Source organism: Ranitomeya variabilis, chromosome 1 (assembly GCF_051348905.1).
Source record: "Ranitomeya variabilis isolate aRanVar5 chromosome 1, aRanVar5.hap1, whole genome shotgun sequence".
In the NCBI taxonomy this organism is placed as follows: domain Eukaryota; kingdom Metazoa; phylum Chordata; class Amphibia; order Anura; family Dendrobatidae; genus Ranitomeya; species Ranitomeya variabilis.
The window spans coordinates 1,064,333,026-1,064,347,784 of record NC_135232.1 but is presented as its reverse complement, the minus strand read 5'-3'; the positions used below and the strand labels follow the sequence as shown (position 1 = coordinate 1,064,347,784).

The 14,759-nt window shown below is 43.6% G+C and overlaps 1 protein-coding gene across 1 annotated transcript in view; it reads left to right on the top strand.

Annotated features, from left to right (window-relative positions):
• Window positions 1-14,759, top strand: part of N4BP2 (NEDD4 binding protein 2) — a 99,862-nt gene that overhangs the window by 53,426 nt on the left and 31,677 nt on the right. The window contains exons 7-11 of the mRNA XM_077279884.1: window positions 731-2,655; window positions 5,992-6,077; window positions 7,692-7,734; window positions 9,034-9,212; window positions 9,335-9,447. Coding sequence (XP_077135999.1) covers window positions 731-2,655; window positions 5,992-6,077; window positions 7,692-7,734; window positions 9,034-9,212; window positions 9,335-9,447 — 2,346 coding nt within the window. The remainder of the gene's footprint in view (window positions 1-730; window positions 2,656-5,991; window positions 6,078-7,691; window positions 7,735-9,033; window positions 9,213-9,334; window positions 9,448-14,759) is intronic.

Genomic DNA, 14,759 nt, shown 5'->3' with positions numbered 1-14,759 from the left:
GAAGCACAGGGTCTTTTCCAAGGTATTTATTTAAGGCGTCATTTAGACATCAGTTTTTCTGGTATGAGTGCTATCCTAGTCTATGGGGTAGTTCACATGTCCGATTTTTTTTTTTCTTTTTCTTCTCCTAACAGCGAGTGATCTACACAAAAGTCTGAAGACTTTTCTGATATTGATCCAATTGTCGGATCAAACTTGCCAATGCAAATCTATGGGTCCTCATAAAATCGGAGAGCACTCGGACGCCATCCGTGTTCTGTTCGTTTTTCACGTACTGTTTGATAGGAGAAGCCTGAGGGTCCTTAGTCAGTTAATTCTGTCATCTGAGACAAACTGATGAAACTCTGGCCAAACTCTGATGGTAAAACTGACACTCTGCCTAAACGCTGGTCAAAACACTGATAAAATTTGATCCATTTTTTTTTTTTCATTTTTTTTGTGTGTGAGAGAATATCACTGACATCTGAATGAGCCATAGCTCAACTTTTTTTGAGGTACCTTAGTTAACCTATGCACAGATATAGAGTTCTCCACAGACAGACATATATAGCTGCTTTCCTTCATGTATAATAGGAGGAGTATCCTGATAGTGGGACCCCTGTATTAAGTCCCACAGCCATTCCTCTACTTTTATAAATTACTTTCTTTTACTTCACCACTGTATTGTACTAATGTGTATTAATGCATTTATTCTTGTAAGAAAAGTAAAATAATCTTGTTGTACTTACAGAGAACCTAGCGTCTTTCCACAAACACCTAAAGAAGAAGAAACTTCTCTTTCTGAATCTACTGAATCAGGAAACCCGGCAGATGTAGATAGTGCAGCCCAAGCCATGCAGAAGAGCGCTGAAGTGCCTAAAGACAGCCTAGAAGTTCTTCCTGATGCTGAAAATCCACAGATAAAAGATCTGACAACTGCGGAAAGTGACAACAATATGGACGTAATTCAGATTGTCCAAAATAATAGTGATGATGAGGTGCAGAGCAATGGCGACTGTTCTATAGAGGCAGCTGCAGACGATCAGGGCGCAGATATAGAGAGAGCGTCTTCTCCGACAGGTGAAAGGCCAGAATTGCTCAGCTTTGTAGGAGACTGGCCTGTAGAGCAAACCATGAGTCAGAGGACCCCGCGGAGCAAGAAACCTAGAGCCAGGCAGGAAAAACATACACCTTGTGTGCAGGAAAATGATGAAGCCACGAATTGTAATGATGAACAAACAGATAATAGATCCAGTGAACAAAACCAGTTGCAAGAAGCTGCTCTAACAATGGAGCCTAATAGTGACGCCCCCACTGTAGATAATAATGAAGAACATTTATTGGGACTGGGAAATGAGTTATGTATCCCATTAACCCTGCAGAATAAAGAGGATTGCACTGAGGAAGGCAAATCTGAGGGCAAGTGTAGTAACGAGATGACTAATGATCAAGAGCAAGTAACTGAATGTATTGAAGTGGAAGATATGCAAAGCTCAAGTGAAGATGTTAAAGTAAAGCAACCCAGGCATAACTCTAGGCATCACAGATTAGCACTAAGCTTCACAAACAAGTGTTCCATCTCCTCCAAAGACGAGGAGTCGGTGTTCTCCCAGCAGCCCAACGTTGGCCTATGTGAATGTACGCAAACAGAACCTCAAGACTTTGCAATCGCGTGGAGATTAGAGAGAAGAAATGTAGATGTTTCAGATTCTGTAAAAGTTCTAAAAGGAGTAAGTAGTCGGTTCACGTCCAAGTTATTAGATGCAGATACGCAGGAGAATATACCATACAGAGTGGCACATCATAAAAGTACCTTTGTGGAGGAGGATGATATTATTAGGTTAGGAGATCAGGACGGGTTAGATATTCTTTGCAAACTCTTTCGATCCCTTTCTTTTGACATACTGAAAGATTTGTTTGAGAGATGCAATAAAGATATAGTGTGGACAACAAACTTGCTTCTTGATTCTGGAGAGAAAATCTACAAGGATGAAGAATGTGAAACCGAGGAAAGTGACGACTTAGAGTCGTGTTCCCAGTCCGATAATGATAACAATTCTGTAATAATTGAGGAACATTCTATTCTCGTCCCTGAAGAGGAGTCTGAAAATGAGGACACTGATTACAGTTTAAAAGAATGCTCTCCCTTTGTAAACGCATTGCCCCTTGTCGTCGCAGAAGAAATGAAAAATGGCAATGTTTTATCTTCTAACGAAATTAATCTTGGCCAACAGTGTAGAATTTCTCCAGATCTTCAAGAAGTTTTTCTGAACCATGAAACCATAACTGACACCATCACCTCTGACCTAATGTGGTCTTCAGATTTACAGGCACGCCATCCTAATACACTTGATTCATCTCTCAATATATTACAAAGCGGTAACCAAGTGGAACCTATAAAAATAGGCAACTCAGAGAAAGTTCATTTAGATCATACAAATCTGTCCACAAATTGTGATATTCAGCGTTCTGGAATATTAGCAGTTGAAAATAATGAAGAGCGAGAGTTTATAGAAGTTACAGCACTTGCTGAAGAGGAGCAGAAAATGCAAAATAAAAGCAACCCTGGCTCACAATCTAAGGAATCCTTACAATTTGATTATTTGGAGTTGGCTTTGCCTCCAGAATTTGCCTTCCAGCTCACTGAGTTGTTTGGCCCAGTTGGAATTGATCCAGGTAATTATTGCTGAGCAGTGAAAACATATTCATACTAACATAATACATACTGTACTAAATAGAAAAAGAAATAATGAGGAAGGACGCAGGTTTGGACTACCAATCTAAAGGCCAACAAACAAATTAATGCAAGGGAAAAGTTGACCTAACTTACCAAGTTTTTCAAGAGCAGGTGATTTTCTTGATTGTGCGGTGGGTCCCCTGACTTTCCCCTGACAACTGATGCTGGCCAAAAGTATGATGTATTAATTATAATACATTAATTTCCACAGCCCATCCTTCCAGGATCATTGGTATAGGTCAGGGGTCCCCATCCTATGGCTCAGGAGCCACATGTGGCTCAAGGGTCCATGATGTGTGGCTCGTGGCTGTCTGCCAGCTTGGTGCATTAGCACCCGGCCTAAGAAACCGTTATGAAGAGTGGGTCTCCAGATTGTGACTTTTGTGAGTAGCCCCACACAGAAAGCAGATCTGGATACGAATGTACTTACCATGGGGGTGGGGAGAGATGGTAAGCTGGAGATATGATTTTGCCAGTAAGAGGGTTGCATGAGGCTGGATTCAGTAGTGTGATTGGAGTGCTTGATGGGAGAATACCAAATGGAGTAAGGTGGGACTAGTGGATATATGTATACTGCCTTGATGTGATTTCTATGGGAAAGCTTTGGCTGTCATTAAACCAGTGTTTGAGGGTCTCTGAGTGTCTCTACTGTGGTGGACACAGGAGCTGGATGTCGCTGCTCTGAATGTGGCTCGCGACCATTGCTCAGTGCTTCACGTGGCGCTCATGGTAAGAAAGGTTGGGGACCTCTGGTATAGGTAAACTGTCTCCACTGTGTTTGACTTAATCACATTGTGGGATGCCACATCCAGAGAGCTTGACTACATGTGCCAATTATATATAACTGCAGCTTAAAGGGAATCTGTCAGCAGGTTTTTGCAATGTAATCTGAGAGGAGATGATGTAGAGTCACTGATTTACAGCTTTCTGCCTATGCATAGTATACACAGAACGCTGCGAATCAGTGGTGTGGGTGGGATTATGCAGAGCTCATCATTCTTGGCATTGCTGTATCTGCAGCAGTGGAAACAGCGTTTGTATTGAAATAACAGCATGCAGACCAGTAAGTGATACATTGCTGGAATCAGGGACTCAACCCCTACATCATGCTGCTCCCAAATTACATAGCAAAAACCTGATGGCAGGTTCCGTTTTACTCACGTGAAGGCATGCTCCAGTGCCTGCATGTGCAATACTCAGAGGACATGCCCTACATTAGTGTAGTCTTGTACAAACATTACGATTACTGGAGTGGGGCTGCTGGGGACATAAGCAAAACAGATGGCGTTGCAAAATTATTTGTTTTTCTCAAGTATTTCTTTGAGTGGCAAAATCTGATTCCAAGCAATGCAATTTATTAAGAAAAGAGCATTGTAGATAGTATGCCTGTCTGGTAGCATCCGATGTGCAGTTGCTGAGAAATCGAGCTTGGAATCCACATGTGAATTAGCCTAAAATGTAATTGTGGCATAGAGTCTATGTGCTACCAGGCTGATCTGAATGTGGCTTTAAAGCTTGATTTCCTAGTGCTGACACATCAGATTATTTTAAAACTGGTGTCATTTTCTTGCTATTTTACAACCTATACAGCCATAGTCTGGTTAGTAAAATTGTACTCGCAGCTTCTATTGAAGTGGATCTTACACTGCTGAACCAATGCTCCCTCACATGCCCATACTGATTAATGGCAGGACATTGGAGAGTTTCTTAGAAAACTTGTGTGTGAGATTATTGGATTGTAAATTAAAGATGTTGAGTGAGTTTAGTGCCATCTTTACTATGTAAGATAAAACTAATGTAAATCTGACATTTCTTTAACATGGATATTAAAGAGTCACTGTCGTTTTAAAGGGAACCTGTCACCAGGTTTGACCGACATGAGATACGGCCACCACCTTTCAGGCCTGATATACAGCGTACTATAATGCTGTATATCTGCCCCCAACCCGACCTGCAAAACAAGAAAAGGGGCTTTTATTATACTTGCCTGCGGGACAGTCCAGTCCGAGGGCTACTGCTGGAATTGGTCCAGCGCCTCCAATCTTCTTACGATCGCTGCCCTCCATCTTGCCTTCGTGTGGATGACGCGTCCCTATGTGTACGCCTGCGCAGGAGCGCGATGTCGGGGAGACTGTGGATGACGTATGGACGAGTCATTCACACAAAAGCAAGAAGATGGGAGGTGCCAGACCAAGACCAACAACACCTCAGACCGAGCCGCTCCACAGGCAGGTATAAAAAATGCTCTATATCTTGTCTTGCAGGTGGGGTTGGGGGCCACATATACAGCATGTTAGAAGTGGTCTCTGTATCTCGTATCAGTCAAACCTGGTGACAGGTTCCCTTTAATTTGTATTTAATAAATCAGCAGTAGACCTGAAAATAAGCAACTTTGTAATATATCTTTTCAGAGAAATCTACTTCTTTCTCCTCCTGAACTGATCTTTTACTCTTGTCGGAGGGAAAATTCATATTCAGTGAAGCCATACTTTCCCCATTACTGAGATGGCAGTTGGTGCTTTTAAAATTCTATGGAGAGGGGAGGAGCTAGAGGCAGACAGACATTCTGCTGCAAGTTCTCCTGAAACGACCGCTACAGTTCTCCATAGAACTTTATTAGCACCAGCTGTCATTTCTTATCTAGTCAGAAAATCTGAATTCACTGGAGACAAGTTTTCACCATGAGTTGAGAATCAATGATCACTCCAGAGGAGAAAAAAAGCTGATTTTTCTGATATGTTGCAAAGATTTTTATTTTCATGTGTGCTATTGATTTGTGAAATAAAAAAAAATATACTATTACTCTTTCAAGGGACCCTTTCACCATGAAAATGCTGCCTATTGTGTAGCAATCATGTTACAGAACAGGGGAAGCAGAGCTGAATGATACATAGTTGTGTGAGCATAGATTCACTATAACTTGTGTTTTCATCGTTTAATCCTCTGCTCATTCTGGGGTTTTGGGTCCAGTGGGCGGTGCTATCAGTGACTGACAGCTCTCTCTATGCACACTGATACAAAGGAGGCTGTCAGTCACTGATAGGACCACCCACTTGACCCAAAACCCCAGAAAAAGCAGAGGATGAAATGATGAAATCACAGATTACACTAAATCTTTTCTCACACAACTATAAATTAATCCCCTCCGCTCATGCGCTATATCTATACCATGGTGTCTGCTGATTGGACGGCATTTTTATGGTGACCGGTTCCCTTTAGCAGATTCAGTGTATTTAATCTGGTTTTTTTTTTTGTGTTTGTTTGTTTTTGCCCAGGGTCATTAACTATTCAAGATTGTGTAGTACCAATTGACCTCAGTTTGGCCGAATCCATCCATAGGAAGTGGAAAGAATCCATCTTGGTTAGTTAATATATTCAGTAAATGAACTGCAATCCGTACATTCACACGGTTATTCAGGACGTTCACATGCCCTGTAATCATCCGATAGAATGGATCCAGCAGCCGGAGACCAGCAGGGGATTTGGTCTCCACTGATCGGAGTGCAGTTGTCTGCACAATCAAACTGAAAAAAAAACAAAGCCGTTTAGCATCTCGTCAGCACACGTCTATGAATTTGTAGCGTATGATTCCGGTTATTGGACATGTAAGGGGACATTAGTCATCACCATGGAAAAAGAAGCCGATAAATCTACAAGGAACATAATCCGCGCCTTTAACCCCTTCACGACACATGACATATGTTTACATCCTAGCTCGTGTCCCCGACTTTGATACCGACTCCACCATTGAGCCCTCATCTTTCCCTGCACATGACAGCTGATTTCATCAGCTTTTATGAGCCTTTAACAGCTGCGGGTGGAGGTCCGATCCACTTGTGGCTGTTAATCAGTTAAGTCCCCCTGTCAATCTCTGACAGCGGCATTTAATATGCACTAGCCAGAAGTGCGTTACAAATCCTGCCCATAAGCGCACCTGTCACATGATCGGGGGGGTGCCTATGGGTGGTCATGACAGCTGGGGGTCTGCAGAAGACCCCTGTGCTTGTCATTATGATGCTCCTCTGAAATCTGGCTTGTGGCTTGCGTTTATAGGAGATTGTCATTTTTATTATAGTGCTGAAGCCCTGCTATGTGTAGCACAGGCGATTGGAAGTTAAATTCAAATCACCCCCTTTTGTCCCATTGAAAATAATAATAAAAAATATACACATGTGGTATCACTGCATTTAGAAATGTCCGATCTTATCAAAATATAGAGTACAATAATCAGATCTGTAAACGGCTTAATGAGGGGAAAAAATCGAAATGACAAAATTTGTGGGTTTTGTTTTTTGTTTTTTTTTTGGCCTCCACAACATTGCAATAACAGGAGATCACAACTTTGCATGTACCCTAAACTGGTATCAAAGTTACAATTGCTCAGGATGCAAAAAATAAGCCTTCACCCAGCTCAGATCCCGAAAAATGAAAACACTACGGGTCTCAGAAAATGGCGACAAACACAAAAAGTTTTTTTCATGCAAACTTTGGATTTTTTTTTCACCACAAATAAACTGTACGTTTGGTATCTGCATACTGGTACTAACTTAGGGAATCATATTGCCAGGTTTGTTTTACCATATAGTGAACATGGTAAATAACCCAAAAATCAATTGGGAAATTGCACTTTTTTTTTGTAATTTTACTGCGCTTGGATTTTTTTTTTCTCGTTTTCCAGTACACTATATGGTATAAATCAATGGTGTCATTCAGAAGTACAACTCTTCCTGCAAAAAGCGAGACCTTATACGACTATGTTGACGGAAATATAAAAAAAGTTATGGCTCTTGGGAGAAGGGGAGGAAAAAATGAAAATGAAAAATATGTCCATGGTGTTAAGTGGTTAAGCTGCAAAACTTTTCCTTTATTAGCTATTCCCTCCTCCATGTCACATAATTTTTTTTTCTCAAGATGATTAATTTTCAGTTATGTTTTTAATCATATTGTACCTTTGTTTTTTTTCCCCATTCCTCAGGAAAGACACCGTCAAGAAGCGCTCTCTTATCAGCTGATTGAGTGTAAGTATATCTTATTTTCTTACTGTAGCCTTCTAATATCCAATGGTGACTTATAGAGAAATTTAGCAGAGCATAAGAAACTTTCTAGAAAATAAATGTTTACATAAGACTTGAATTTCTCACCAAGCTGGCGCCATCGCTCCAATGGTTCCCTGAAAAGTGGAAGGGATGACCGTCTGTCCATCTGTTCTGATGAGCTGCAGGGCCTTGTGCCATGAAGAATGGAGCCTCTTCCTATCAGAAGGGATGAGTCTGCCTGAGATCTTGTGGTTTATTGGTCTTATGATATAATGGTTTATTATATGCTCCAGTGAAAACATGCCGCCATTCCAACATGTAAAGTTGACAACGGTCTTATTCTTTTAGTAGAGTAGAAGTTATCAGAAAATATAAAATGCTGTTGTGGGTTGATATCATATTCCTGGGAATTGTGACTGAGTGGTGAGGAGAAGTTACTAGCTCGGTCTGCGAATAGTTTTTATATAATTCAGCATAGCAGTCTGCCCCCCGGCATAACTACCCTGAAAGGAAGCTGATCCGTGAGGTCAATTGCCGTTGTAGCATATCCTAGCAGGTTATTGCTAGGATGTAAACCTAAATAGAAGGAAATGCCAAAAATAAGGAAAACCTAAATACGGTACCTACGAACAAACCAACTGAAAACCCACAAAAACTTGTTCAAAAATTAGTCAAAAGACTATCAAAATTAGTAAAATATATTCAATTTTATTGATACATTATAAACCATAGCATCATAAAAATAGAAAAAGAAAAAATTAAAATATAATAGATACATCCAATATACAAAATAAAAGCGGAGACCGGTGTGCAAAAAGATTAAACTGTCAATTCATAATTATCCATTATGAAAGTTATTGACATCCCTTTTATTTTATTTGTTGGATGTATTATATTTTTATTTTTCTATTTTTGTTATGGTTTATAATGTATCAATAAAATTGAATATATTTTAATAATTTTGTCTATTGCTAGGATGTGTCTTCACTATGATTACTATGATTATGATTGCTATGATTAGTGATGGGCTCGACCACTTAGGTTATGTGCCCACGTTCCAGATTTTTAGCGGGTTTTTTTTTAGCTTTTTTGCTGCAAAAACGCTTAAAAAACGCTTACATTAAGCATCCCATTATTTTAATGCATTCCGCAATTTTTGTGCCCATGCTGCGTTTTTTCTGCAAAAAAAAATGCGTTGTGGAAAAAAACGCAGCATGTTCATTAATTTTGCCGAAAATCTGCGAATTTGCCATTTCTCACCACACTGTTATTTTTCTGTAGACAGCGTACCCGATGACCCAGCCGAATTGGAAAATGTGGAAAGCTCTGAGTCCGCTGTGTCACAGGGAGGAGATACAGACCTGCTGCCGTTCATGGATCAGTGGAACACAAGAGTAAAGAAGGTGTCGTTACGTCAGATAATTGCAGAGGAAATGGCATTTCAGGCCCATGAAGACTCGGTACGGCAAGCTGGTGTCTAAATGTCTATTAAACATATGACGGCATTACTGTTTTATTGAAACAAATAATGATCTACTTGAAAAAAAAACAAATATTTACAAAAATGTTCTTACCTCTGTAGAAGAAGTCTTCATCAAGCAAAAACTGTGCTGTGAAAATGAAGGAGAAGCAAATCCTGGAATTGTTCCCTAACATTGAGCAACAACTACTATTGGATATCTTTAAGGAAAACAAGTAAGGAAGACATAACCTATTAGACCAACATGTGTTTGCATATCTTCAGGGTGTGTCCATGTGATGCTCGGATGAGCCAGGTCCTCCTCGATCCATGCCGTGGCTTCTGCTGCGGGTCCTCTCTGTTACACAAGTAATCGGACATAAGAAGGAGTTGTGTAAAACAATACAAGAACTTTAAAAGACTATAACTTTGATAGGATAATGTAAAAATTGCAGGGACAACCTTTATATGATCATACAATTGTAAGTATTTAGGTCCCGATTTATGCATCACTTTGAAAAGTCCCACATTTTTTGCAGAATTTCGCAAAAATTTAGCAACATTTTGGCTTTTTCATAACCATTTTACCCATCTGAAAATGGGAGGAGCGGAGGCATGACACCAAAGCTTTTCTAATTCATGATGAACTGTGGCATTACTTAAGCCAAATATTTAACTCCAGTCCTAGACTGGAGTAATAATTGTTGATGGGCGCATACCACTTTTCAGATGCTTCTGAACCATTAAGAGGCACCTGTCATGAATCAGGAGCGTCAGACTCCACATCACCCCCTCATCAAGAATGGCATGAACATTTCTAGTCTTGACGATTCTGGGTCGTGCTATTTGCATTGTTGGTACATTTCACAGGTTGTGTGCCTGGTATACCGCACCCATAATTATTAGGACGGGTGCCTGATACCTCCTGGTCGTGCAAAAACCTGCCAACGCCCGGTAAGCGGCCATTTGCAACAACAGCTTTTCATGTCCCAATACAGATACGAGAGATAGCCCCTTACATAATCTCAGACATCAGTGTTATGTCCCATATTGTGATATATCCATCAATGATTTCATGGGCATAGCCACTGTACAGATTCTAGTAGTTAAACCTTTTTGCAATGTGCAAGATACCCTTCTAATGTACAGTAACTGCATATTAGTGATTACTTGAGGTGAGGTTGCTAGTGAGCTGTAAGCAATAACGTATACATACCTCAGAATGATAAATCTAGAAAATACAACTTGTTAAGTCATGAATCTTTGCAATCTCTATTCCCTTATGTTGATTCTGTTTCTCCCACCCTCAGTGCTGTTTTATCTGACTTATGCTCACGCCTAAGCTGTGTTCACACGTTGTAGCTGCTTTACATTAGTTGCCGCAATCGAGACAGAACCGCAAAGATACTGCCGGGATTTTGGAAAATTGCTTCAAAAGTAATGTTTATTTCTCTATCGCCTCTCATTGGGGGACACAGGAACCATGGGTGTATGCTGCTGCCACTAGTAGCACGGGCAGCACGGTGGCGCAGTGGTTAGCACAGCAGCCTTGCAGCGCTGGAGTCCTGGGTTCTAATCCCACTCAGGACAACATCTGCAAGGAGTTTGTATGTTTGCGTGGGTTTCCTCCGGGTACTCCGGTTTCCTCCCACATTCCAAAGACATACTGATAGGGAATTTAGATTGTGAGCCCCATCAGGGACAACGATGATAATGTGTACAAACTGTAAAGCGCTGCGGAATATGTTAGCGCTATATAAATATAAAGATTATTATTATTATTAGTAGGCTGACACTATGCACAGAAAAGTTAGCTCCTCCTCTGCAGTGTACACCCCACCGACTGGCATTATGCACTTCAGTTTTAGCTTAGTGTCAGTAGGAGGTGGACACGGGTCTTTCTTTAGACCCTTATCTACCTCAATGTGCGTCGTTTTTCTTCCAGGTTTTTTTCTGGAAGAGATACAGGGTGAACAGTCACACCTGTAATCCTACAATACAGACTATGAGTACGGCGTGCACTGCCACCCCGTATCCTCATAGATCCCTCAGCAGGACCAAGAGCCTAGCACACAAGCGTGCTTAGAAGTCCGGTCCTAGCTCCGTCCCCCATCCATTCGCCCACCAGAGCCTGTCGGTCGCGGAGAAAAGGACGTCCATCTCCAGCTCCCGTGGACGTCTGATACCTTCCCCATTAGGATTGAGGTTAGTAACGGACGACGAGGGATGTTTTTAGGTGAGTATTTCCAGAACCCCTCCTGTAGTCACAGGGGGGTACCTTGGGTTTTCCACAGTGTCCCAGGAGAGGACAGGGGTCATCGCTGCATGTGCAGCACTTTCTCTGCGCCCTGCGCGGTGGCCTCATAGGCAGCCGCGCAGTGTTCCCTGCTGCCACATTTTCGTCCGGCGCGGCGGCTTTACAGGCAGCCGCGCTACCTTTTCTGCGGCCGCGCTCCTCTCTACTGGCATGGCGGCCTGTAAGGCCGCCGCGCCGCTCTCTCCGGTTGCCGGTGTCTAATTTAGGCCCCGGCTTCCCCGGGGCCTGCGTCCGGCGACGAGCTTCCCTGCGACCGCGCTCTCTTCTACTGACGCAGCAGCCTTACAGGCTGCCGTGCCTCTCTTCCGAGGCCGTACTTTCTAGCTGGGCAGCGCCGCTCTCTCCAGTCGCCGGTGTCTAATTTAGACCCCGGCTTCCCCGGGCCTTCTTCCGGCGACGTGCTGCCCTGCGGCCGCGCTCTCTTCTACTGACTATTCTACTGTAAGGCCGCCGCGCCGCTCTTCCGAGGCCGTACTTTCTAACTGGGCAGCGCCGGCACCACGGCCCTCTCAGGCGGTCTTCGATTTCTAATTTAGGTCCCGGCTTCTCCCGGGGCCTACCTCCGGCGACACCTCTCCGCCCACTTCCCCTTTACTCGGCGGGCTTTTCTCCCGCCCGACCATCATCCCTCAGCATTGCTCCGCCCACCGGTGCCATCTTAGTGCACATTAGCCCACGCACGCCTCTTCACTCCTCTGTGCTCTGCAGTGGACGACTACGGGTCCCCGGTCCCTTTGGCTGCACTGCTGCAGGATTCGCATTCCCTTCCACGAAAGGCTTTCTTCCCTGAGGGACCATCTTCAAGCTGGGCTGCGTTTTCTGTCTGGAACCGCTTCGTCTGCATAAGTAGCTCTGCACTGCAGACTGACACTCCCCTCTGCCCCCTGTCCCCTAACCCTCTGGCATTTTCTGGCAGGCACCCTTCAATATGTCTTCCTCTAAGGGAGACCGCTCTCGTCCTCCTACTTCTTCCTCTTCTTCATCTGCCTTGGTCAAATACTTTGCATGTACGTCTTGTAACTGCAAACTTCCCTCAGGTCAGTCCTCTCCACTCTGTCAGGCCTGCAGCAACCCGATTGTTCCCACTGCCCAGGATCCCCCGGCCGCTCCGCTTGAGAGTGATACCCCCACCCCAGGCTGAGTTTCCTCTCTGTCGCAATCGGTGGCGGACCTAACACGGGTGTCTCAAGCTCTGGTGTCAGTGCTGGACCGATTACCCCAGCAGATTCCCGCAGTAGCCAGCGGGTCGCAGGAACCTCTGTCCGAGCCCTCCATTATAAGCCGCAAAAGGTCCAGACAGGACCTCTTCTCGCTCCGTCTCGCCACACGGTCCTTCTCTGCGGTCCTCCTCCCGAGTCAGGCGAGGCGTTCTCTGATACGCCTTCGGAGGATGTTTCGGAGCTGGATTCGAACCAAATCGCTACCATGAGGGATATGGTTCAGAACCCTCACTAAAGTCTCTAATGACCTACTAACAGCTAAATCTAATGGTCACTATTCCATGCTAATTCTCTTGGATCTCTCCGCAGCATTCAACACTGTGGATCATCAGCTCCTCCTCACTATGCTCCGCTCCATCGGCCTCAAGGACACCGTTCTCTCTTGGTTCTCCTCCTATCTCTCTGGCCGATCCTTCACTGTTTGTTTTGCTGGTTCCTCCTCCTCTCACCTTCCCCTTACTGTTGGGGTTCCTCAAGGATCAGTCCTAGGCCCCCTCCTCTTCTCTTTGTATACTGCCCCTATTGGACAAACAATCAGTAGTTTTGGTTTCCAGTACCATTTCTATGCTGACGACACCCAATTATATACCTCTTCTCCTGTTATCACGCCGACCTTTTTAGAAAACACCAGTGATTGTCTTACCGCTGTCTCTAACATCATGTCCTCCCTCTATCTGAAACTGAACCTGTCAAAAACTGAACTCCTCGTGTTCTCTCCCTCTACAAACCTACCTTTGCCCGACATTGCCATCTCTGTGTGCGGTTCCACCATTACTCCAAAGCAACATGCCCGCTGCCTTGGAGTCATCCTTGATTCCGAGCTTTCATTCACCCCCCACATCCGATCACTGGCTCGCTCTTCTTATCTGCATCTCAAAAACATTTCCAGAATTCGCCCTTTTCTTACTTTCGACTCTGCAAAAACTCTTACTGTCTCACTTATTCATTCTCGTCTGGACTATTGTAACTCTCTACTAATTGGCCTACCTTTTACCAGACTCTCCCCGCTCCAATCTGTCCTGAATGCTGCTGCCAGGATCATATTCCTCGCCAACCGTTACACCGATGCCTCTACCTTGTGCCAGTCATTACACTGGCTACCCATCCAATCCAGAATCCAGTACAAAACTACTACCCTCATCCACAAAGCACTCCATGGCTCAGCACCACCCTACATCTCCTCTCTGGTCTCAGTCTACCAACCTACCCGTGCCCTCCGCTCTGCTAATGACCTCAGGTTAGCATCCTCAATAATCAGAACCTCCCACTCCCGTCTCCAAGACTTTACACGTGCGGCGCCGATTCTTTGGAATGCACTACCTAGGTTAATACAATTAATCCCCAATCCCCACAGTTTTAAGCGTGCACTAAAAACTCATTTGTTCAGATTGGCCTACCGCCTCAACGCATTAACCTAATTATCCCTGTGTGGCCTATTAATAAAAAACAACAACATAATCACGTTCCTCCATCATGTTCTCATACACTTTATGCAGTTAATAGCCTCTGTGTCTGTACTGTTACATACTTAGGCAGTTAACTGGTTCATGCAGCTTTACATGAACACCCGAGCCTTAGGGTGAGTGTCCACGGTAACCCGAGCCTTACACTATGGCTGGTCCAAATAACTAAAGCAATTGTTACCATCCACCTCTTGTGTCTCCCCTTTTCCTCATAGATTGTAAGCTTGCGAGCAGCAGGGCCCTCATTCCTCCTGGTATCTGTTTTGAACTGTGATTTCTGTTATGCTGTAATGTCTGTTGTCTGTATAAGTCCCCTCTATAAGTTGTAAAGCGCTGCGGAATATGTTGGCGCTATATAAATAAAATTATTATTATTATTATTATTATTATAACCTCATTGGAGCGATAAATCAAACCTGTGGCATCAAGGAGTCCTCTATGGAACCCGCAGCTCAAGGCCTGGCAGGCGGATTTGTCTTCTAAAAAGTCCCTTACCAGCCTGCCCTTTCAAGGTTCACGTCTCTTTGGTTCCAAGCTGGACCAAATCA